Here is a 24140-nt window from a genome sequence, read left to right as displayed (position 1 = left end):
ACAGGACCAACAAATTAACTTCGCAATTGGGACAGTGCTATCATGAGTTCGCTAACAGGTCAAGGTGTATTTTAGGACTGTGGCTTAGCTAGCTAACATAAATTGGTAACGCAACACCTCGCCACAACAAAATTTCCAAGGAAAGATTCCAGGGGGACGTCACTTTTGTCTGCTCTGTGATTGGACGACACAGACCGTAATGCTGTATGGGATGAGTAGTTTGTTTGCCCCCCCAACTCGGGTTCGCCCAGCAACGAGCCATTGTGTACAGATAGATGACTAGTTGCGGAAGTGGCGTCCTTGATCAACCAAATCTAAACTATTATATTTCACCAAAATAACATTTCCAGTCAACATTGGCATATCCAATATCTCGAGGAACAATACTTACGACTCACCAGGTTGAGTTTAAAAACGTTTAAATCCAGGTTTTTCCGCCTGTGGGCTGCCATTGTAGTACATTCTAGATCACGTAATCTACCACAGGCGAAAATGGGAGACCCTGGATATAAATCTGTTTTAAATGCTTATTTGATAGGCAAGGCCACATTGTAAGCATTGCTCCTAGAGATATTGGATGCCACTGACAACTATTTTGGTGAATCAAGGATGCCTGACTACGGAAGATTCCGCAGCAAGCCATCAGTCTAAACAATGGCTCGTTGCCGGACGAAGCAAGTATGTTCAGGGTATTGTACCCTCATAATATATCACCGTTTAATGCAATTTTTATATATATATATTTTTTATTAATGGTTCACACCGGAAATGTGTGTACCTATTTTACGTTAGAGAACTACGCGACCAGCATGTTTTTAAAATTGTATTCTTAACATGTGGGTGTGTCAGTCCTGGAGCCATAACCGCGGAAAGACGGGCCGCTTGGAGCCTTGTTTCGACAACGACTCCCATTGTTAGGGCAGAGACAATACCACCTAGTCATTATAGAGTATGTCTGGTTTACATCACATTTTCGTCAATGAGGGTCTTATGATTTTTTGGGGTGGGTTGTGGGCTTGGATAGGAGTAAGACAAAGATAAGTAATTAGCAATGCCAGTTCGAAATGTTGTTCAATAAAAACAGAACACATTCTGGCTTGCAGAGGTGCTGTGTGAGACCTGTTACCCCCTCAAAAGTATAAGGCATTTTATCACACTGAATAGCGCTATCACAGTAGTATTACAGGCTAGCCAACCACAAAAAAAATACATTTTCCTAAGAGTTGTCATTCACTATAACATACCGGCATGAATTGTATGGACACAATTAGAACTTACTAGCTAGTTAATTAAATTGTTAGCATTTTCCAACCTTGCTAGTTAGCCAACTACTGGCTGTCACTTCCGCATACAACGCGCGAGGTAATGACCGTAGCAAGCTAACATAAAGAAGAGAAAAAAACATGGAAAGTTAACCATACCAAATTTCAACTAGAGCTTGCCAACCCTACTAAAAATAGCGTTTTATATCTTGGCTATATCTCGTTAGGCTAACGTTACCTTGCTAGCTAAATTCCAGACACGGCCTGTAAAATCATTTCGGCACAATCATTTCAGTGTCATGTCTTTTTTTTTATCTCTCTCTATATAACTAAGCAAACAAAACAAAAACGAATACCATTTCCCCAATCTGCTATGACATTCTTAGGCACTTAGCTAGTTAAAAACAACAAACGAAAGCTAGCTAACGTTCTTAGCAGCTTGCTAGGGTTAGCTAGCTGTCAAGCTATTTTAAAATAAATACATACACTAAGTTCTTCCAAATGTAAAACTTAATGTAAAGCGTAAATGTGTATTATTTCAACATAACATACATTTAACGATTTATTTCATATGAATCACAGATTTAAGATTGCAAAAGCTTAACATTAGCTACCTTATCAGTCCACCACCAGGCGTTGTTAGATCTGGGGTTCGCTCGCGAGAGCTCACTGTAAAGGAGGCGTGTCATACAACCCAGCCCTCAGTATTCTTGATGTTCATCCAGCTGTGGCTGAACAATGGCATGTAGTTAGTATATACTACCTTTTTATCTACCCTCCCTCTTAGTTATTATATAACAACATCTAGAGCGTAAAAGAGAGACATCCTCTATGAAGACTACCTACATTGTCCTTGGCAAGTGGTGAGACCTTTGAATAGCTTTTAATAGAGCATGCAGGTGATCTTCAGTGGAGAGGGGTTGACATTGGTAACATGGCAACACCACGTTTTTCACTAAAATAATTTCAATCTGCAGTATTGCTTTACTGATCAGTGCACAGTGAGTCTGTACATGTTTAAGTTCAGAGCAAGCCTGGACCTGCCTGGTGGTGAGGCATGCCACAGGAGAGTTAGGTGAAGTGGGTACTGAATGCTATTCTAGCAGGAATAAGTAACACATTTTTACCAGCGTGCTACTTTGTGAGCATAGTGAATGAAGGAGAGGATAGCTTGCCTGGCTACCCAAAGTCCTTGCTCCTGCCAAACGCTAGCCAAGCTCAGACGTTCGTTTCCTCTCCACTATAGAGTACCACAGTATGAGTCATAATACCCATAAAACCTAGCGGTGAAACAAGGAAATGGTTTCAATCGTTTTTCCACCATTCATTTTTCCTATAGGGATTTTAGAAACACTTAAAATAAGGTCTGTGTTCCATGTAGGCTTACCCTGGTGTGACATTTTGATAACCGTGTAAATCTCGTTAGGACAAGGTGACTTATCAATATATTCACATGTATCCCCCCCCCCAAAAAAAAAATATACAAAATGAAATGCTAATTAGCTGCTAATGTGGCTATCATAAAGAACTACAAATGCCTTGACGATCTGGATGAGACTGCCGAATTGAGGCAAAGGTACGAATCTCTGGATGAGCTATCTAATGTTAGTTCAATTTAGTCATGAATAAGTTGGCTACATTTCTTTAAATTGACAATTCTGTGAACTTTCTTGTGCAACTTTTAATTGACACAATACCTGTTAGCAAAGGTATCAGCTAGAGATGAGGTGCAGGGATCTGTAGTCTTTCATAATGCCCATTTTGATGCCAATTAGCATTTTCGAATCTAAGAGTAAATAGAGACGAATATATTGATGAAAGTCACCTTGTCCGAGAGAGATTTTGAGAGAAAAAAAACACTTTATATCGGAGTGCCTATCTGCCCTCTCATTGGCTAGAATGGTCCCACCTGATCTTGCCTCCTCCCGACTGCCTTCCAGTTTTGAAGACATTTCAATTCATTGTTAGAGCGGCCATCTAGTCAATTTAATGGGTAATCTGCGCCTTCAATAAACATGAACATGAACACATTCGGGGCAGTCTGATTGGTCCAGAAACCAATGGGTTGGGCCACAGCCAGAACACACCTGTGTGAAGTGGTCATCACCAGTTACCACAGCCACAAAGCCTATTTCTACAATTTCTCTTCTTAAAGGTGCAATATGCAGAAATCACTCTGCCATTTCCTGGTTGCATAAAAATATATTTTTAGCTGTTTGAAGCTGGTGTAAAAGATGCAAAAACTTAAGAACTGGAAGCATAGAAATAGCGCACAAGAACAGCTTGCCCGCTTCTTGAACTTGCTTTCAATGAGAATGACAGATCTAAAAATCACATTTCTATGTTGATTTGGACAGGCCATCCAAAGAGTTACATATTGCAGCTTTAAAATGTGATTTAAACCTTACCTCACCACCCCTAACCTTAACCACACTGCTAACCTTTTTCCTAACTCCAACCTTAAATTAAGACCAAAAAGCATTTTTCCCCTATGAATATTTCAGAATATAGCCCATTTTGAGACTTTGTAGCTGTGCTATCTAGTGGGAACCGGGTAAAGCGGAGGTTTGAAAATTCGTCATTGGCTTTGATGCTGTGAGTGGTTAGAGATGATTCAATATCTGATTACCTTGTTTTGTACAACACCCCTTGTTCCCCTCCTCACCACAAACAACTTCAATGATGGCAGTCTCCGACTAAAGGATGTAGCAAGCAGCGGAAATAATTTAGTGTGAGTCGTCAAGCTAGAGGATAGCAGGGCTGTGGCATGAACCTCCATCTACAAGACAAGCCTGATACCTGTCCTGTACGTACCATAACATTCAGGCCCAAAAATACTTTTTTTTCTTTATGGGCCTTCAGAGTGGCGCAGCGGTCTAAGGCACTGCATCACAGTGCTAGGAGGCAGGCCTACAGACCCGGGTTCGATCCCAGGATGTGTCATGGGGAGACCCATGAGGCAGCGCAGAATTGGCCCAGCGTCGTCTGGATCAGGGGAGGTTTGGCTGGCCGGGATGTCCTTGTCCCATCGCGCTCTAGCAACTCCTTGTGGCGGGCCGGGCGCATGCATGCTGACTTCGGTCGCCAGTTGTACGGCGTTTCCTCTGACACATTGGTGCGGCTGGCTTCCGGGTTAAGCAAGCAGTGTGTCAAGAAGCAGTGCGGCTTGGCAAGGTCGTGTTTCGGAGGACCCATAGCTCTTGATCTTCGCCTCTCGATGGGAAAAGACTGTAACTTCATTAGAATCTAGTGCGTTATACCAATGCATTATTTCAAATAATGGCTATGAATACAATTTGTGTTTATTTGCGAATCTTTCTCTTTCCTTTGCTTTCTCTCTCCATCCATTGACACGGACGCACGCACGCTGCCCTAGGAGAGGAGTCCATGCAGACTCCCCTAGCTGTCACACTGGCTCTCTGTCCACTGGCCTCTCATATACCACTGTGCCTCCCCTGACATCTGCACCTCCTCTGGCTCCCTCTGTCCTCACAAATAACATAGATGCACACAGACACACACAAACATTCCAAGAGGAAATGAGAGGAAGGAGGATGGGACAGCAGCAGCTGCGTGGACTGAAACAGAGGTTGGAGAACCAGACGTGTGACCAGAGGGCGGACAAACTGTCAATCAACCATGATTAAAATAGCAGTTGGATAGAAGCACTTTCCCTGTACATCTCTCTCACTCCCTCTGCTCTTTGCCTCTCTCTCTCTCTCTCTCTCTCTCTCTCCTCTGTGTGTGTGTGAGATGGGTGTCAAGGACATTGTTTTCGTATTCCAAATATAATCCCATTAAACTTGGCCATTTAGTTATAGAATTTTAGATCTCTAACTCATCATCTGTCTAGGCATACCCCTTTAAACACATACACACATGGAATGTACACTATCCCTGACACACACATGCATGCATATACATCCACAGGAATGCACACACACATGCATGCATATACATCCACAGGAATGCACACACAGAAACACACACACACACACGTACATGCATGCTCAGGAATGAAACTTTCACTGGCACACACACGAATGCACATACACACAGAGGAATTCCCACACACGTGTGTGTGTGTGCACAAATGTGCACAGACACACACACACACACACTACTTCCACACTATTTCACCCTCACCTCCTGTCTATCTGTATAACCGTCAAGCGGACCAAAAACATTAAACCCCTCCAGTAATCAACAACTTGCCATTTTTAAGGGCATGACATTTCGTGGATGGTTTTGCATATGAGCAAAAACACATTTGAAATGTTTTAGTATTTCTGTGTCATTGTTCTCTTACAGCTTATATATTATATTTTTCAAACAAGATAATAGTAGTAATTTTGATGTATGCTATTCAATGGGGCATACAGTCAATGTTTCCAAATCCACTTTGATGCTCTAAAAGTGCAACGATGCTGTTCACGGTGCTTAGTGCCGACACAGTAAGTCATATCCACTCGGTGGCCAGTTTAGTAGGTACACCCATCTAGTACTGGGTTGGACCCCCTTTGCCTCCAGAACAGACTAAATTCTTTGGGGAATGGAAACATTGCTCACTTGGTATCAAAGGGCCTAACGTGCCAGGAAAACATACCCACACCATTACACCGCTGCCACCAGCCTGTACCGTTGACACCAGGCAGGATGGGTCATGCTGTTTACGCCAAATCCTGACTCCCATGATGCAACAGGAAGTGGGATTTGTTGGAACAGGCAATGTTTTTCCACTCCTCAATTGTCCAGTATTGATGATCGCGTCGCCACTGGAGCGGCTTCTTATTGTTTTAGGCTGATAGGAGGGGAACCCGGTGTGGTCATACCCGATCCGTGACAAGGATCGACGAGTTGTGCGTTCCAAGATGTGCATCCGAGATGCGCCGTTATTTGCCTGTTAGCTTGCATGATTCTTGCCATTGTCATTTGACCTCTCCACAACGAGCTGCTTTCGCCCACAGGGCTGCCTCTGACTGGATGTTTTTGTAAACACACTGTTGTGTGTGTGAAAATCCCGTCCGTTTCTGAGATACTGGAAGAGGCTCGCCTGGCACCGGCGATCATACCATGCTCAAAGTCTCATAGGTCACTCGTTTTGCTCATGCTAAAGTTCAATCGAACAGTAACTGAATGCCTCCATGCCCATCTGCCTGCTTTTATGTCTGTAGGAGCGATCCATTTTCTTGAACGGGTTGGTGTACGCAATAAACTGGCCATTGAGTGTATAAGAAATGTAGGTGCATCATTGCTGTGCCTGTGTTTAGTATAGATTATGTAATAGTGTATATAGATGGTGCCTTATATACCGACTACACTGCCTTTGCAGGATCATGAAAGAAAGAAAGATGACAGAGAGATGAGAGAGAGGAAAGAAATAGATACGAGAGAGATGAAGCTAGATGAGAGAGATGAAAAAAAAGAGATGAGATGAGAGAGAGAGAATTGAAGCTAGATGAGAGATGAGAGTTGAATCTAGATAAGAGAGAGAGATGAGAGAGAAGGGGGTAGACAGACCCTTTCCACTTCTTCCTTCCCCTCTCTATTTTTACAGCTGATTTGCAGTTCCAAATGCAGTACCCTGTCTTTTTCTCTCCGATCCACCTCTCCTCTGTCCCCCTTTCCGTCTAATTAGTCAATCCCCTTGACCTCCCCCCCTCTTCCCTCTCTCCTCTTTTCTCAGCATCTTATTGTGAGTCATCCCGTCATCCCCTCCCCCTTCTGTCACACATTTTACCCCCTCCCTGTTTTCCTCCTTTGCTCTCCCTCTCTCTCCGTTTCTCCCCCTCCCTCTGTTTCTCTCCCTCTCGCTCCCTCTCTCTCCAGTATTTTCTGGCTAGCCCTATTAGGCGGAACATACAGACGTCAGGTAACGATGGAAAATCCTCATTCTCTTCTCTTCCTCTCTATTTTCATTCTCCAGACTTTCTGTCATCCCCTGTTTTATTCCTGCATCTGGTATTGATTGCATCCCAGTAGCAGAGATGTTCTGTGTTGGAGTGGGTTGGGGTGATGCTGCTGCTTGCCTAGTTCTGTATGTGAGGTGTTACCGTTGTGTATGCTAACTAATGTGTCAGCCCTGGCACTGAGTTCTAGGTATTTTATTGTTTCACTGTGAATGTGTGTGTGTGTGTGTTTACTGTGTATACATGTGTGTCAGTTTCTATAAGAGCATTTTTGTATTGTCTGGGTTCTTTTGACGGTGCCTCTCTGTGTATGTGGAGAAAATGTGATTTGTGTTTGAACTAGCAGGTGTGTCTGAGGCAGGTAGAGGAAGGGAGAGCTCTACACGTCTCTGTGTGTGTGCGTGTTTGTGTGTTTTTGAGAGACAGTGAAGGGGATGAAGAGAGCCTTGAATGTCTGTATCACTATGTGTACGGATGCGTGTGTGTACAGTGCATGTGTGAGAGAGAAGAAGAGGGATAGTGTCAGCGTCTGCAAAAGTGTGTGTGTGTGTGCCGTGCGTTAGACTGCTATCCATGCGTCTGTGTCAGTGTGTGTCCAATCTGTGCCAATCCTGCGAAAATAAGCCTTCTGCTTCTCTTTCTCGCTCTCCCCCTGCTCTCCTTTTTACCACACCAACCTTCTCCTCCATCTCTGAATCTCCTCTGTTCTTCAGCCAAAAGGAGGGATTTAATTATTTATCTATTTTTCTCCCCATCACCCCAACCCCTTCCCTTCTCCCTCCCTCTATCTTGCTCTCTCTGGGTATTTGTGCTGAGTGCTGCAATCTACAGTAGGTTCGGTGTGGACATGGGTGTCCTCATAAGGCAAGCTGCTGGGCGGGGGGGGTTATATAACTTACGGCTGCATTCATATGAGTCCCGATAAGGGGGCTGATTGATGATGGGCTGAAAGTGGATAGGGATTTATGCATATTGTGGCACCATTAAATTACAAGCATTTACCTGAACAACATGTGGTTAAATACATTCATAGTGACTGAAAACATAGGGGCTGAAAGGAATGTATGATATATTTGTCCACCACAAAAATGTCTGTGGAAAACACACAGCGACGTTCATACGTTTATCGACAGCAATGCTCAGCTGCTGCAACATTTCAGTCTTTTTGTGAAAACAGAAGATTACGTAGCTGTGCAGTTCTGGAGGGATCCTTGTTATTTTGTTGATCCAAATAAACGACTATTAGGGGCTAATTACTATTAAGAAGGAAAATGATAATGACATCATATGGGTACACCATAGGGCAGGGATGGGCAACTTTGATGGTGGTGGAGGCCACACAAAAATCTGAGCTCATCTTGAGGGGCTGCAGTGGCTCGCGGGTCTGCGTACCCACATCCGTACCCACATCCATACGCACACATGCAGTCAGAGCCCAGCCCTGCATATTTTTATCTCTGCCCCATGGCAAAATGAGTAGAATTGCATGAAATGAGTTATAAAATTGCAAAACCTTCTTAACTGTGTATTTCTGGATAAAGCTTGTCAAGGTGGGCTAGGCGCTGATAGTCCGATCTTGACCAATGGCAGTGGCGGATTCCCTGTGTCTCATGGAGTCGTGAGCCAGGTGACTAGGAACGATATTGTCATTTGGCTTGAGTCACTCACCACCGATTCCACAACTCTCAGTCCTGATAGAGGAATAGTGTCTTGAGTGAGCAGTGTTTTTTTTTTTTTTTTCATGGATTCCATCTAACCTTCTGGCACACGACATTGTAAAATCAATTCAATTCCTACTGTTGGATGTCTTGCAACTTTACATGTTGGAATGCTCTCATAAACCATGACGGGTTTATAGCCATCGTAATGTCCCTCTCTCTGCACACTTGCTTTGCACTTTCATTATTCATTTCCTTACTGTATGCGCAAATGTAATGGTAAAAATAGATCTCTTCCCCCCTCTCGCTCTTTCTTTCTCTCCTTCCCTTCGCTCTCGCTTTCACAGGATGTCAATTGTGAGCATCATTGCGAGGGAGATCCTGGACTCCAGAGGAAACCCCACTGTGGAGGTGGACCTGTGCACAGAGAAAGGTGATCTCTCTCATGCCTGTCTGCAAAGCTGGGCATCACACCACACAAAGAGAGCTAAGACTAGCCAAAAGCTATGATAAATTCTATAGAGGACCTCCCTCACCTCTCTCTCTCTCTCTCTCTCTCTCAGGTCTTTTCAGGGCTGCAGTGCCCAGTGGAGCGTCCACAGGTATCTATGAGGCTCTAGAGCTGAGGGATGGAGACAAGAGCCGCTACAAGGGCAAAGGTTTGTTTGTGTTCTTGCGCTCGCGAGTCCACCTATATCTAATGCTGGAGCAAACAGATTTATGTTTGTCCCTCCTTCACCGTCTTCTCTCCTATCTGCCTTCTTTCTCTGCTCCTAGGTGTGCTCAAGGCAGTGGGCCACATCAATGACACTCTGGCTCCTGCCCTCATAGCAACGGTGAGTTGGGGACTGTGTTTTGCCAGCTAGGTGACAGTGCTCATGTTTTAGTGCGAGTACATATTGATCTGCAGATAACCATCACCTCCAGATGGACTTTTCAGGAAGCTGAGTGGATGTGATTGACCTATCCAGACAGGCGTAGATAAACGAATGTGTGAAGATGGACCAGGGACAGTGGAAGGAAAAAAAGAAAATGTGTTTTATGGTCACAAACACCAGATAGGTGCAGTGAAATGGGGATGTGTTGGTATGAGCGATTTAAGAGCACGGAGTAATTGTTCTCTGTGTGTATCTATGAATCAGACAGCTGCGCCACAGACAGAGAGAGAGATTTATGCCGAGGCAGATTTGAGGGGACAATAAATCTTAGGATGCAGTCAGCCAGTAAAAATGCATTGATGCAACGTACGAAAATCACATTGCCATTGTGCTGCACTTATAGAACGTAGGAATAGGATGCATGTAGAAATGAGACAAACATCTTAGAACTTAATGATGTTGTACTCTGATTCTTTACAAGACAATCTGATATAGCTATGATATGTGCAAGAGGTAATACTTTTGAGGGTTTGGCTCCTTGCTCAAAGGTGGCTGCAAATATGAGATCTTTTTTTGTGTGCAGTCGCCATATATGTTGCGGGTTATCCGTCCATTTTGTTGAAGAAGAGAATTGGTCCTCGATGACATATCAATTTAAATAACGTTTTAATATGCTTATAAATATATGTCCCATAGGGTATCAGTGTTGTGGAGCAGGAACAACTGGACAACACGATGATTGAAATGGACGGCACAGAGAACAAGTGTGAGTCTCCAGGTTCCTACCAGAGAAACAGATCGAATGTGTCAAGCTGTATCCCCTGATCAATTCAGGTCCACCATTAACTGAGAGAATGGGCTTTTGTCTGAACCTAGATTTTGGTAGCCCTTTTGGAATTGATCACATTTCCTTCATCGTCGACAGCTCAGTTTGGTGCTAATGCTATCCTGGGAGTCTCCCTGGCCATTTGCAAGGCTGGTGCAGCGGAGAAAGAGGTCCCCCTGTACCGTCACATCGCTGACCTGGCGGGAAACACCGAGCTGGTGCTGCCAGTTCCAGTGAGAGACACTACTTATATAACTGTCATATCAGAGGAGGAGGTGGTGTAGCATAATAACAATAATTAACACTGAAACATAATGGTATGTATGATAAAAGTAACAGATATGAAAAAAATATGGGAAATGTACTGCACCATACCTGCTGAACATGGGTATTGGCCGAACGGCTAATTCCCTTCTGTCTCCTCTCATCTCCTTTCCAGGCGTTCAACGTGATCAACGGCGGCTCCCACGCGGGCAACAAGCTAGCCATGCAGGAGTTCATGGTACTTCCTGTCGGGGCGGAGTCTTTCAGGGATGCGCTACGAGTGGGCTCGGAGCTGTACCACACGCTCAGGGGGGTGATCCAGGAGAAGTACGGCCAGGATGCTACCAACGTGGGGGACGAAGGGGGATTCGCCCCCAATATCCTGGAGAACAGTGAGGGTAAGTGTAGCAGAGTTGATTTAGAGAATCACAGTCCTGTGAGGGGCAGACCTGCCTGAGACCGATAAGCCCAATTGTCAACCTCGGACTACAGGGACTTTAATGATAAACTCAGCAAAAAAACAAACGTCCTCTCACTGTCAACTGCGTTTATTTTCAGCAAACGTAACGTGTAAATATTTGTATGAACATAACAAGATTCAACAACTGAGACATAAACGGAACAAGTTCCACAGACATGTAACTAACAGAAATGGAATAATGTGTCCCTGAACAAAGGGGGGGGTCAAAATCAAAAGTAACAGTCAGTATCTGGTGTGGCCACCAGCTGCATTAAGTACTGCAGTGCATCTCCTCTTCATGGACTGCACCAGATTTGCCAGTTCTTGCTGTGAGATGTTACCCCACTCTTCCACCAAGGCACCGCATTTCTGGGGGGAATGGCCCTAGCCCTCACCCTCCGATCTAACAGGTCCCAGACGTGCTCAATGGGATTGAGATCCAGGCTCTTCGCTGGCCATAGCAGAACACTGGCATTCCTGTCTTGCAGGAAATCACTCACAGAACGAGCAGTATGGCTGGTGGCATTGTCATGCTGGAGGGTCATGTCAGGATGAGCCTGAAGGGAGGGTACCACATGAGGGAGGAGGATGTCTTCCTTGTAACGCAATGACAACAAGCTCAGTCCGATGATGCTGTGGCACACCGCCCCAGACCATGACAGACCCTCCACCTCCAAATCGATCCTGCTCCAGAGTACAGGCCTCGGTATAACTCTCATTCCTTTGACGATAATCCCGACTCCGACTATCACCCCTGGTGAGACAAAACCGCGACTCGTCAGTGAAGAGCACTTTTTGCCAGTCCTATCTGGTCCAGCGACAGTGGGTTTGTGCCCATAGGCAACATTGTTGCTGATGATGTCTGGTGAGGACCTGTCTTACAACAGGCCTACAAGCCTTCAGTCCAGCCTCTCTCAGCCTATTGTGGACAGTCTGAGCACTGATGGAGGGATTGTGCGTTCCTGGTGTAACTTGGGCAGTTGTTGTTGCCATCCTGTACCTGTCCCGCAGGTGTGATGTTCGGATGTACCGATCCTGTGCAGATGTTGTTACACGTGGTCTGCCACTGCGAGGACGATCAGCTGTCCGTCCTGTCTCCTGTAGCGCTGTCTTAGGCGTCTCACAGTACGGACATTGGAATTTATTGCCCTGGCCACATCTGCAGTCCTCATGCCTCCTTGAGGCATGCCTTAAGCACGTTCACGCAGATGAGCAGGGACCCTGGTCATCTTTATTTTGGTGTAGAAAGGCCTCTTCAGTGTCTTTAGTTTTCATAACTGTGACCTTAATTGCCTACCGTCTGTAAGCTGTTAGTGTCTTAACGACATTTCCACAGGTGCATTTTCATTAATTGTTTATGGTTCATTGAACAAGCATGGGAAAACAGTGTTTAAACCCTTTACAATGAAGGTCTGAAGTTATTTGGATCTTTATGAATTATCTTTGAAAGACATGGTCCTGAAATGGGTCCGTTTCTTTTTTTTGCTGAGTTTATAATGGTTAAGCCGTTCGTTAGATTCCCGAGCGAGACATCCGCGGTACAAATCTGTTTTAAAAACATTTTGCTATGTGCTCCACTGAACACGACTCTGGTAACCCTTTGACCAGAGTTCAAATTATACATTCTCTTGGGGACTGTTTGAAAATAGTGGACTGTGCCAATGTTAATATACTATATGTGCATTTACCCCACTAGACAAAATCTTCTCACCCACAAACTACTCTACGCTACAGAAATTAAATCCTAAGGTAGTAATGAGTTTGCAACCTGCCTCTGTGACCGTGTCTGCTCATCTGTATGTTTGTCACGACGTGTTCTCATATTTCCCAACAAGCCAAGGCAATGTGTATCAGATGATCTTTGGACTGACACTGTGTGTGTGTGAGTGCTTAAGCTTGTACTTGAGCTTGCATTGGTGTGTGCATGTATGTGTGCGATAACACTGGGCCTTGGGCTAAGAATGATGCCGCTATCCCACTATTGAATAAGTAGCTAGGTGTGACAGGAAGTCAGAACCCTGGCAAGATCAAAAAAGAAGTGTGAAAAGCCTAAAGGAGTGTCAGCTGTAGCCTCTTAGAATATATTTTGGTCTGTAGTATCTCTCAAGCATCTAGAACAGAATCGTGTGTGTAGTCTTGCAACCTTTCTGCCTCACTCTCAACCCCACCCCAGCGTGGATACTTGACTATTTCTGCTTTCAGCAACACAGCAGCATCATCTCACCAAACAAACGACAAGACAAGTTGGCTAAAGCAGAAACGGAGTGGTTCAGATTTTTATTAGACCGATTATGATTTTTCAACGCCGATTCACCTTATCGGAGGACAAAAAAAGGCGATACCGATTTTTGAAAATGTATTTGTAAAAATGACAATTACAACAATACTGAATGAACAATTATTTGAACTTAATACAATACATCAATAAAATCAATTTAGCCTCAAATAAATAATGAAACATGTTAAATTTGGTTTAAATAATGCAAAAACAAAGTGTTGGAGAAGAAAGTAAAAGTGCAATATGTGCCATGTAAGAAAGCTAATGTTTAAGTTCCTTGCTCAAAACATGAGAAAATATGAAAGCTGGTGGTTCCTTTTAACATGAGTCTTCAATATTCCCAGGTAAGAAGTTTTAGGTTGTAGGTATTATAGGAATTATAGGACTATTTCTCTCTATACCATTTGTATTTCATATACCTTTGACTATTGGATGTTCTATATAGGCACTTTAGTATTGCCAGTGTAACAGTATAGCTTCCGTACCTCTCCTCGCTCCTACCTGGGCTCGAACCAGGAACACAACGACAACAGCCACCCTCGAAGCAGCGTTACCCATGCAGAGCAAGGGGAACAACTACTCCAAGTCTCAGAGCGAGTGACATTTTAAACGCTATTAGTGTGCACCCTGCTAACTAGCTAGCCATTTCACATCACATCGATACACCAGCCTAATCTCGGGAGTTGATAGGCTTGAAGTCATAAACAGCAGAGCTGCTGGAAAAACGCACAAAGGTGCTGTTTGAATGAATGCTTATGAGCCTGCTGGTGCGTACCATCGCTCAGTCAGACTGCTCTATCAAATCATAGACTTAATTATAACATAATAACACACAGAAATGCGAGCCTTAGGTCATTAATATGGTCGAATCCAGAAACTATCATCTCGAAAAAAACGACGTTTATTCTTTCAGTGAAATACTCCGTATATTATCTAACGGGTGGCATCCATCAATCTAAGTATTCCTGTTAGATTGCACAATCTTCAATGTTATGTCATAATTACGTAAAATTCTGGCAAATTAGTTCACAATGAGCCAGGCGGCCCAAACTGTTGCATATACCCTGACTCTGCGTGCAATGAACGCAAGAGAAGTGACACAATTTCACCTGGTTAATATTGCCTGCTAACCTGGATTTCTTTTAGCTAAATATGCAGGTTTAAAAATATATGCTTCTGTGTATTGATTTTAAGAAAGGCATTGGTGTTTATGGTTAGGTACACGTTGGAGCAACGACAGTCCTTTTTCGCGAATGTGCACTGCATTGATTATATGCAACGCAGGACACGCTAGATAAACTAGTAATATCATCAACCATGTGTAGTTATAACTAGTGATTATGATTGATTAAGTTTAATGCTAGCTAGCAACTTACCTTGACTTCTTACTGCATTCACATAACAGGCGGGCTCCTTGTGAGGCAGGTGGTTAGTGCGTTAGACTAGTTAACCGTAAGGTTGCAAGATTGAATCCCTGAGCTGACAAGGTAAAAATTTGTCGTTCTGCCCCTGAACAAGGCAGTTAACCCACCGTCATTGAAAATAAGAATGTGTTCTAAACTGACTTGCCTAGTTAAATAAAGATTAAATAAAGTTGTAAAAAATAAAATAAAATCGGCAAAATTGGCATCCAAAATGACCGATTTCCGATTGTTATGAAAACTTGAAATCGGCCATTCCGATTATTCGTTCGACCTCTAGTTCAGATGCTAGGTAGAGTCTACCCTTACACCCTTCCTCTCTCGTTCTTTATTTCCTTCCCTCCTTCTTATTTCTGTCTCTCCCTTCAGCATTGGAGCTGATAAAGACAGCCATCGAGAAAGCGGGCTTCACGGATAAGGTGGTGATTGGGATGGATGTGGCGGCGTCCGAGTTTTACCGCGAGGGGAAGTACGACCTGGACTTCAAGTCTCCTCCGGACGCTAACAGACACATCAGCGGAGAGGAGCTGTCAGACATCTACCAAAGCTTCGTTAACGACTACCCAGGTAGGCAGACGGTTATCTGACACCTACAAGATTGTTAATTCAATCGAACATGAATTTTATTTATTTATTTTATTTGAGAGTTAAACAAAAAAACACACACAGTGCATTATTTTTTAAAAACTAGACAGTGATAACACAATACCTTTGTCCCCTTTGTAGTGGTGTCCATCGAGGACCCATTTGACCAGGACGACTGGGCCGCCTGGTCCCGCCTAACCGCTTCCGTGGGCATCCAGGTTGTCGGGGACGACCTGACGGTGACCAATCCCAAGAGGATAGAGAAGGCTGCCGAGGAGCGGGCCTGCAACTGCCTGCTGCTCAAAGTCAACCAGATTGGCTCTGTCACTGAAGCCATCCAGGCGTAAGTGACCCCATGTCACATGACCCCACGTCACATGACCAGTCAATCAATCACGTTGATATACTTGTATATAGATGTCAATCTCTGTCACTTGGCCGGGCTAGGTTGTCCTTGAAAAAGAGATGAATTACCTAGTAATATATAGAAGGAACACTATGATGCTCTATAACAAGGTTATGTAGCTCTAATGATGTAGGTCCGTGGTTCCTCACTCTGGTCCTTGAGTAACCCCAACAATAGCATTTTTATTGTAGCCCAGGACAAGCAGCTGATTCAACTTGTCAACTAATTATCAGGCCCTTTAACGAGTTGAATCAGGTATGTTTGTTCAGGGCTACAACAAAAATGTGTGCTGTTAAGGGTACTGGAAGACAAGAGTTTGGGACCGCTGAGGTAGGTAATTCTGATAAAATGTCACGGTCTTGGTTGGATCTGATATGATTGTCACGGGTCTTGGTTATGTGTAATTATAACCGACTTGTCCGGAAGGACCCATACAGATCCGAACGCGACTGCTGCAGTAGTGAGAAAGAGAAATGTTGTAATTTATGCTGCTGCTCTTGTTGGCCAATCATGAGTCGTCAAAGAGGCAATAGTCTACAGTCATATAGAGCCTGGCTCTTTCTGCAAAAGTTAGACATCTAATCAATGGAAGATGGACGGAATGAAAAGTTAAAGGAGATGGATAGACTACAATGACCAAGAGCCAACAGATACTTAATATTCTGAATATAGAGTTGTTGTTATTTGTAACTGTAGGATTATAAAGTGAATGCAATGCAGCTAACGTTAGCTAGCTTAATTAGCCTCTCCCGGTTTGAAGCAGTCAAGACAGGTGCAACGTCATCCTATTTGATGATAAATAACCTAGATTTGGCAGCTATTGGTCTACTATAGCGCAAGTCGGCTGGTTGCTGTCTCTCGTCTCTCGCTCCCTCCTCCCGGTGTCACCCGCTCAGGGTACGGCCCCTCCCAGCTCCGGTTAATAAAGTAGCTTAAAAAATGACTTTACTGCTGCTTCCCTCACTTGGATCGGACCGGGTCTGGATCCGACTAGGTCTATACGGAACGGGTCTCTATATTTACAAAGCCCCAGGTCCATTTAGGAACGGATCCAAAATACCTTTAGTAGGTAAGGTTCAAGTAAAGTGTGATGTCATTCATACACATTTATGTAGCATCAATCATCACGTCTGTCTCTTGGCCAGGTTGGAAGTCCTTGAGCAAGAGATGTCAATGGTGGTTACATGCTCAAATAAAATATAATTTAATTAAGCAAATAATGAGCTTTTTTACATTCACATGATCATCAATCAGTCATATTTATATAGCCAATACTTCCATCTATATACCTGTCAAATGTTACAACACTCATAGCCATCAATCATTGACATTTTACAGCTATCCATCATCTATAACTGTTGTCATCAATCTTGACCATAAGTACAGCCAACGGTCATTGAAAGTTGTTCAATTAAAATGTATTAATATAGCCGTTAATCACTTAGAATCCTACATTCATTTAACTATCCTTTTTGGTACCCTCTCTGATAGTCTATCGCCCACACCCCACCTATCCTCGTCGTTGTCTCACGCTTATTCTACTCTCCATCTCTCTCTATCCCTCTCTCTTTATGTCTCTTGCTTACTCTCGGTTTCTCTATCTCTCTCTATATATATCTGCCTGACGCCTTCTCTCTCCCTCTCAGGTGTAAGCTAGCCCAAGCCAATGGCTGGGGAGTGATGGTCAGTCACCGTTCGGGAGAGACAGAGGACACTTTCATCGCTGACCTGGTGGTGGGGCTCTGCACTGGACAGGTACACACTCACTCAGAGAGATGCGGAACATTCCACACAGACACAGAAGTCCCTGATCATTATACAAATCTGACCACAAAATTGTATCGCTTTCACTAAATTTGTTCTAATTCTCCCGCTCTCTCTCTCGCTCTCTCTCTCTCTCGCTCTCTCTCTCTCTCGCTCTCTCTCTCAGATTAAGACAGGAGCCCCGTGTAGATCTGAGAGGCTGGCCAAGTACAACCAGCTCATGAGGTCAGTGGTCAAACATGATCGTCTTTAGCTATCCTGACAAATGCTATTCAGTGGCTTACATTGCTTCTTGATGGAATTTGCACCTCAAAACAATAAATCATTTTTACACTGTGTGTACAATTCATTAAGGAACACCTGCTCTTTCCATGACAACACCTGCTCTTTCCATGACAGGCTGACCAGGTGAATGATATGATCCCTTATTGATGTCACCTGTTAAATAAGGATTTGTAAGCCTTGAGACATGAGAATGTGTATTTGTGCCATTCAGAGGGTGAATGGACAAGACAAAATACACTGAACAAAACTATAAATGCAACATGTAAAGTGTTGGTCCCATGTTTCCTAAGCTGAAATAAAAAATCCCAGAAATGTTTTTTACGCACAAAAGTGTATTTCTCAGAAATGTTGTGCACACATTTGTTTATATCTCTGTTAGTGAGCATTTCTCCTTTACTAAAATAATCCATCCACCTGATAGGTGTGGCATATCAAGTTGCTGATTAAACAGCATGATCATTACACAGGTGCACCTTGCACTGGGGCCACTTTAAAATGTGCAGTTGTGTCACACAACACAATGCCACAGATTTTTGGAGAGTGTGCATTTAGCATGCTGACTGCAGGAATATCCACCAGAGTTGTTTCCAGAGAATTGAATGTTAATTTCTGTCTGTAATACAGCCCTTTTGTGGGGAAAAACTCAACTCATTCTGATTGGCTGGGCCTGGCTCCACAGTGGGTGGGGCCTATGCCCTCCCAGCCTACCCATGGCTGCACACCTGCCCAATCATGTGAAATCCATAGATTAGGGCCTAATGAATCTATTTCAATTGACTGGTTTCCTTATATGAACTGTAACTCAGTAAAATCGTTGAGATTGTTGCATGTTGCGTTTATATTTTAGTTCAGTATATTTAAGTGCTTTTGAACGGGGTATGGTAGTAGGTACCAGGCGCACCGGTTTGAGTGTGTCAAGAACTGCCAAGCTGCTGGGTTTTTCACGCTCAACAGTTTCCTGTGTGCATCAAGAATGGTCCACTACCCAATGGACATCCGGGACAACGGCAGAACAGGGGTCGAAAATGGCTCATTGATGAAAGAGGACAAAGGACACTGACACGAATTGTGCAGCATAACAGACGGGCTACAGTTTGTCAACTGACAGTCCAGTACAACATTGGTGCCCAAAGACCCATAAAATAATGCACAACTCGTCATACCTTGACACGAATGGGGTATGGCAGCCAACGATGTACAGAGTTCAACTTCTTTCCTCAAAAAACAAGAACAACCACAGTTTGCTAAGGAACAAAAACACTGGACACTGGGGAATTGGAAAAACATTGCTTGGTCTGATGAATCTCGGTTCCTAGTGGCAGGACTAGGGTATGGCGAAAACCACATAAGTACATGCATCCATCATGCCACGTGTCAACATTGCATGCTGGTGGTGGTGGTGTGGAGCGTTTTCATCCTTGATAAAAGTGGAGCAACGTTTGAATGCCGCAGGATATCTGAACATCATTGCCAATCAGGTGCATCCCTTCATGGTGTATCCATCTGCAAATATATTTTTTTCAGCAGGATAATGCCCCATGCCACAAGGCTAAGATTGTCCAGGAATGGTTCCATGAACATGACAGTGACTTCAGCTTACTGCAGTAGCACGCCCAGTCACCAGATCTCAATCCAATTGAGCATCTGTGGGATGAGATGGAACAAGCTATTCGGAGTAGAGATCCACTCCCAGCCAACTTGACACAACTGTGGGAAGCATTGGAGTCCACATGAGCCAGCATCCCTGTGGAACGCCTTCGACACTTTGCAGAGTCCATGCCCCAGTGAATTGAGGCTGTTCTGAGGGCGCAACGCAATATTAGGAAGGTGTTCCTAATGTTTTATACACTCCAGTGTATTTCCATAATAAACACTGCATCTCAAAGGAATAATAATACGCTTCTATTATTGCATGTAAGCATATACTAACATATACTGTGTAGAGACCGACAAGCTACTGTTACAGGTCAACAATCCCTCAAAGTAAGAATAGGAGTAGGACCACGTTGCCCCAAGACACTGATCGAACGTCCGTTTTACTTTCCACCTTGAATGGTTTACGGTCAGGTTAGTAGCATTCAGTTACTGTAAACTGACCCTAGACCTGTACCTGCATATAAGGCCAGCTTCCACCTTGAGTGTGACGAAGCGCAGCCCAGGAGCGCAGCCCAGGAGCGTATTCATACACATCCCACTCTAAAACAGCGTCGCTGAGCTAATTGCTGTGACACTCATGCTAACACGCCAATGTCACCCCATGAGAGCCAGTCAGAGTGCAGAAAGCACCTGGGATCCGCTCAGGGTAATCCCATTGGGCTCTTAGCAGGGCAGGGAGGGCCTCTTACCTAATCATAGCAGCATTAACCGATAACAGCCACTATAACACCCAGATCACTGGGTTAATGGTCCAGGTAGAAGTTGCACAGTTCTAGAATCTGATTGTATTACATTTACATTTAAGTCATTTAGCAGACGCTCTTATCCAGAGCGACTTACAAATTGGTGCGTTCACCTTAAGACATCCAGTGGAACAGCCACTTTACAATAGTGCATCTAAATCTTTTAAGGGGGGGTGAGAAGGATTACTTTATCCTATCCTAGGTATTCCTGAAAGAGGTGGGGTTTCAGGTGTCTCCGGAAGGTGGTGATTGACTCCGCTGTCCTGGCGTCGTGAGGGAGTTTGTTCCACCATTGGGGGCCAGAGCAGCGAACAGTTTTGACTGGGCTGCGCGGGAACTGTACTTCCTCAGTGGTAGGGAGGCGAGCAGGCCAGAGGTGGATGAACGCAGTGCCCTTGTTTGGGTGTAGGGCCTGATCAGAGCCTGGAGGTACTGAGGTGCCGTTCCCCTCACAGCTCCGTAGGCAAGCACCATGGTCTTGTAGCGGATGCGAGCTTCAACTGGAAGCCAGTGGAGAGAGCGGAGGAGCGGGGTGACGTGAGAGAACTTGGGAAGGTTGAACACCAGATGGGCTGCGGCGTTCTGGATGAGTTGTAGGGTTTTAATGGCACAGGCAGGGAGCCCAGCCAACAGCGAGTTGCAGTAATCCAGACGGGAGATGACAAGTGCCTGGATTAGGACCTGCGCTGCTTCCTGTGTGAGGCAGGGTCGTACTCTGCGGATGTTGTAGAGCATGAACCTACAAGAACGGGCCACCGCCTTGATGTTAGTTGAGAACGACAGGGTGTTGTCCAGGATCACGCCAAGGTTCTTAGCGCTCTGGGAGGAGGACACAATGGAGTTGTCAACCGTGATGGCGAGATCATGGAACGGGCAGTCCTTCCCCGGGAGGAAGAGCAGCTCCGTCTTGCCGAGGTTCAGCTTGAGGTGGTGATCCGTCATCCACACTGATATGTCTGCCAGACATGCAGAGATGCGATTCGCCACCTGGTCATCAGAAGGGGGAAAGGAGAAGATTAATTGTGTGTCGTCTGCATAGCAATGATAGGAGAGACCATGTGAGGTTATGACAGAGCCAAGTGACTTGGTGTATAGCGAGAATAGGAGAGGGCCTAGAACAGAGCCCTGGGGGACGCCAGTGGTGAGAGCGCGTGGTGAGGAGACAGATTCTCGCCACGTCACCTGGTAGGATATTGTATGACTCCTAATAATGATCACTGGGTTAATAGTTGCAGGTGGAGGTGTACAGTGCATTCAGACCCCTTGACTTTTCCCACGTTGTTATGCTACAGCCTTATTCTAACATTTTATTCAATAGTTTTTTCCCCTTCACCAATCTACACACAATACCCCATAATGACAAAGCAAAAACTGGTTTTGAGAAATGTTTGCAAATATATATATATATATTTTTTTAAACTGAAATATCACATTTACATAAGTATTCAGACCCTTTACTCAGTACTTTTGGTGAAGCACCTTTGGCAGTGATTACAGTCTTTTAGGAGATGACGCTACAAGCTTGGAACACCTTGTATTTGGGGAGTTTCTCCCATTCTTCTCTGCAGATCCTCTCAAGCTCTGTCAGGTTGGATGGGGAGCGTCGCTGCACAGCTATTTTCAGGTCTCTCCAGAGATGTTCGATCGGATTCAAGTCTGGGCTCTGGCTGAACCACTCAAGGACATTCAGAGACTTGTCCCAAAGCCGCTCATGCGTTGTCTTTGCTGTGTGTTTAGGGTCGTTGTCCTGTTGGAAGGTGAACCTTGGCCCCAGTCTGAGGTCCTGAGCACTCTGCAGCAGGTTTTCATCAAGGATCTTTCTGTACGTTGCTCCGTTCAGCTTTCCCTCAATCCTGACTAATCTCCCAGTCCCTCCCACTGAAAAACATCCCCACAGCATGATGCTGGCACCACCATGCTTCACCGTAGGGATGGTGCCAGATTTCCTCCAGACGTGGCGCTTGGCATTTAGGCCAAAGAGTTTAATCTTGGTTTCATCAGACCAGATGATTTAGTTTCTCATGATCTGAGAGTCCTTTAGGTCCTTTTGGCAAATTCAAGTGGGCTGCCAAGTGCCTTATACTGAGGAGTGGCTTCCGGCTGGCCACTCTCCCAAAAAGGCCTGATTGGTGGAGTGCTGCAGAGATGGTTGTCCTTCTGGAAGGTTCTCCCTGACCAAGGCCCTTCTCCCCCAATTGCTCAGTTTGGCCAGGCGGCCAGCTCTAGGAAGAGTCTTGGTGGTTCCAAACTTCTTCCATTTAAGAATGATGGAGGCCACTGTGTTCTTGGTGACCTTCAATGCTGCAGACATTTTTTGGTATCGTGCCTCGAGACAATCCTGTATCGAAGCTCCATAGACAATTCTTTCTACCCCATTTCTTGGTTTTTGCTCTGACATGCACTGTGGGACCTTATATAGACAGGTGTGTGCCTTTTTAAATCATGTCCATACAATTGAATTTACCACAGGTGGACTCCAAGTTAAGATAAGAATACCTCAAGGATGATCAATGGAAACAGGATGCACCTGAGCTCCATTTTGAGTCTCATAGCAAAGGTTCTGTAAATAAGATATTTCTGCCTTTTATTTTTAATAAATTTAAACATTTCTAGACACCTCTTTTTCGCTTTGTCATTATGGGATATTGTGTGTAGATTATTACATTACAGCCTTATTAAAAATAAAACAACGTGGAAAAAGTCAAGGGGTCTGAATACTTTCCAAATGCACTGTATGTAACCCCAGATCTAGGATCTGATTGCCCAATTACAGCAGCATTAACCAATAATGGCAACTATATTTCCCTGATCACGGGGTCAGCTGCAGGTTGCCCCCTAGCCTAGCCACAGATCTAAATTCAGATTGCCTGGGCTTTTACCTAGAGCATATGGATGTTGGATGCATTTACCTGTTGTATCACTGTTTTCTCGTTCTCTCTTTGTCCATTCTGTTGGTCTCTTTAGGATCGAGGAGGAGTTGGGGGATCAAGCTCGCTTTGCGGGCTATAACTTCAGAAACCCCACTGCCCTGTGAGACCAGACAGACCGACAGACCGACCGACACATCACCGCCGACTATACTCAGAGCCTCTAAACTACATGCACAGAAGAACTACAGGGTAACATTAAATATGTACAGTTAACTCTGATTTTGAGACACATAGACTGATAGACAAAAATGTAAAGAGACCGACTGACTGACCAACAGACACAAAGATGAAAATAGAGACACACAAGTGTAGAAATGAAGCCTGAGGCACACCTAAGCAAGACTGAGATGAGTGTCAAAGAAGAAAAAAAAAGAGAAAATGAAACACACACAAATAATTTGTAAAAAAAAGAAATACACACCGCTGTAAACAACAACAAAAAACACTGACCGATGGCCGACAAGGACAGACTAACTAGGCGGACTGAGGAGGAAAAAAAAAGAATACATATTGTATTGCACAGTTGTTTGCTTTTTCACCCATGATGACACAAACTGAACTCTCCCTCCTTCATCCCCCTCTCTTTTCTGGCTCTGCAGTCGTCCCTTGTTCTTGTTGTTGTTTCTTGGTTACCTCCACACTCCCTCTCCTGGTGTTGCTATGATTGCAGAAATGGGCCTGTTCCTCCATGCTTGAAGTCCCAATTTCCCCTTTCCCTACTTTCCATTGATTCCTCTGTCAAAATAATTGCTGTTGAAAGACAAAACTACTGTCATGAAAAAAATACATGTGAAATAAAATTATTGTAATTTACA

At 44.3% G+C, this 24140-nt stretch overlaps 2 protein-coding genes across 3 annotated transcripts in view; one reads left to right on the top strand and one right to left on the bottom strand.

The window, feature by feature from the left end:
• Nucleotides 1–1983, bottom strand: part of LOC115131640 (cell division control protein 42 homolog) — a 19884-nt gene extending 17901 nt beyond the window's left edge. The window contains exon 1 of the mRNA XM_029663494.1: nucleotides 1877–1983. Coding sequence (XP_029519354.1) covers nucleotides 1877–1951 — 75 coding nt within the window. The 5' untranslated portion in view covers nucleotides 1952–1983. The remainder of the gene's footprint in view (nucleotides 1–1876) is intronic.
• Nucleotides 563–24140, top strand: LOC115131639 (gamma-enolase). Of its 2 annotated transcripts, none has more exons than XM_029663490.2 (12): nucleotides 563–678; nucleotides 9177–9262; nucleotides 9393–9488; nucleotides 9607–9665; nucleotides 10404–10473; nucleotides 10633–10766; nucleotides 10973–11195; nucleotides 15326–15523; nucleotides 15683–15884; nucleotides 17594–17702; nucleotides 17878–17936; nucleotides 23360–24140. In XM_029663490.2, exons 1-12 carry the CDS (start codon nucleotides 578–580, stop codon nucleotides 23427–23429), a joined length of 1407 nt encoding a protein of 468 aa, XP_029519350.2. In that variant the 5' UTR covers nucleotides 563–577; the 3' UTR covers nucleotides 23430–24140. The 2 variants fall into 2 exon arrangements, with proteins under 2 accessions (XP_029519350.2, XP_029519353.1); XM_029663493.2 differs by lacking the exon at nucleotides 563–678 and adding an exon at nucleotides 7021–7134.

This window comes from Oncorhynchus nerka, linkage group LG7, assembly GCF_034236695.1.
Source record: "Oncorhynchus nerka isolate Pitt River linkage group LG7, Oner_Uvic_2.0, whole genome shotgun sequence".
In the NCBI taxonomy this organism is placed as follows: domain Eukaryota; kingdom Metazoa; phylum Chordata; class Actinopteri; order Salmoniformes; family Salmonidae; genus Oncorhynchus; species Oncorhynchus nerka.
This window is presented reverse-complemented; position numbering and strand designations above follow the sequence as displayed.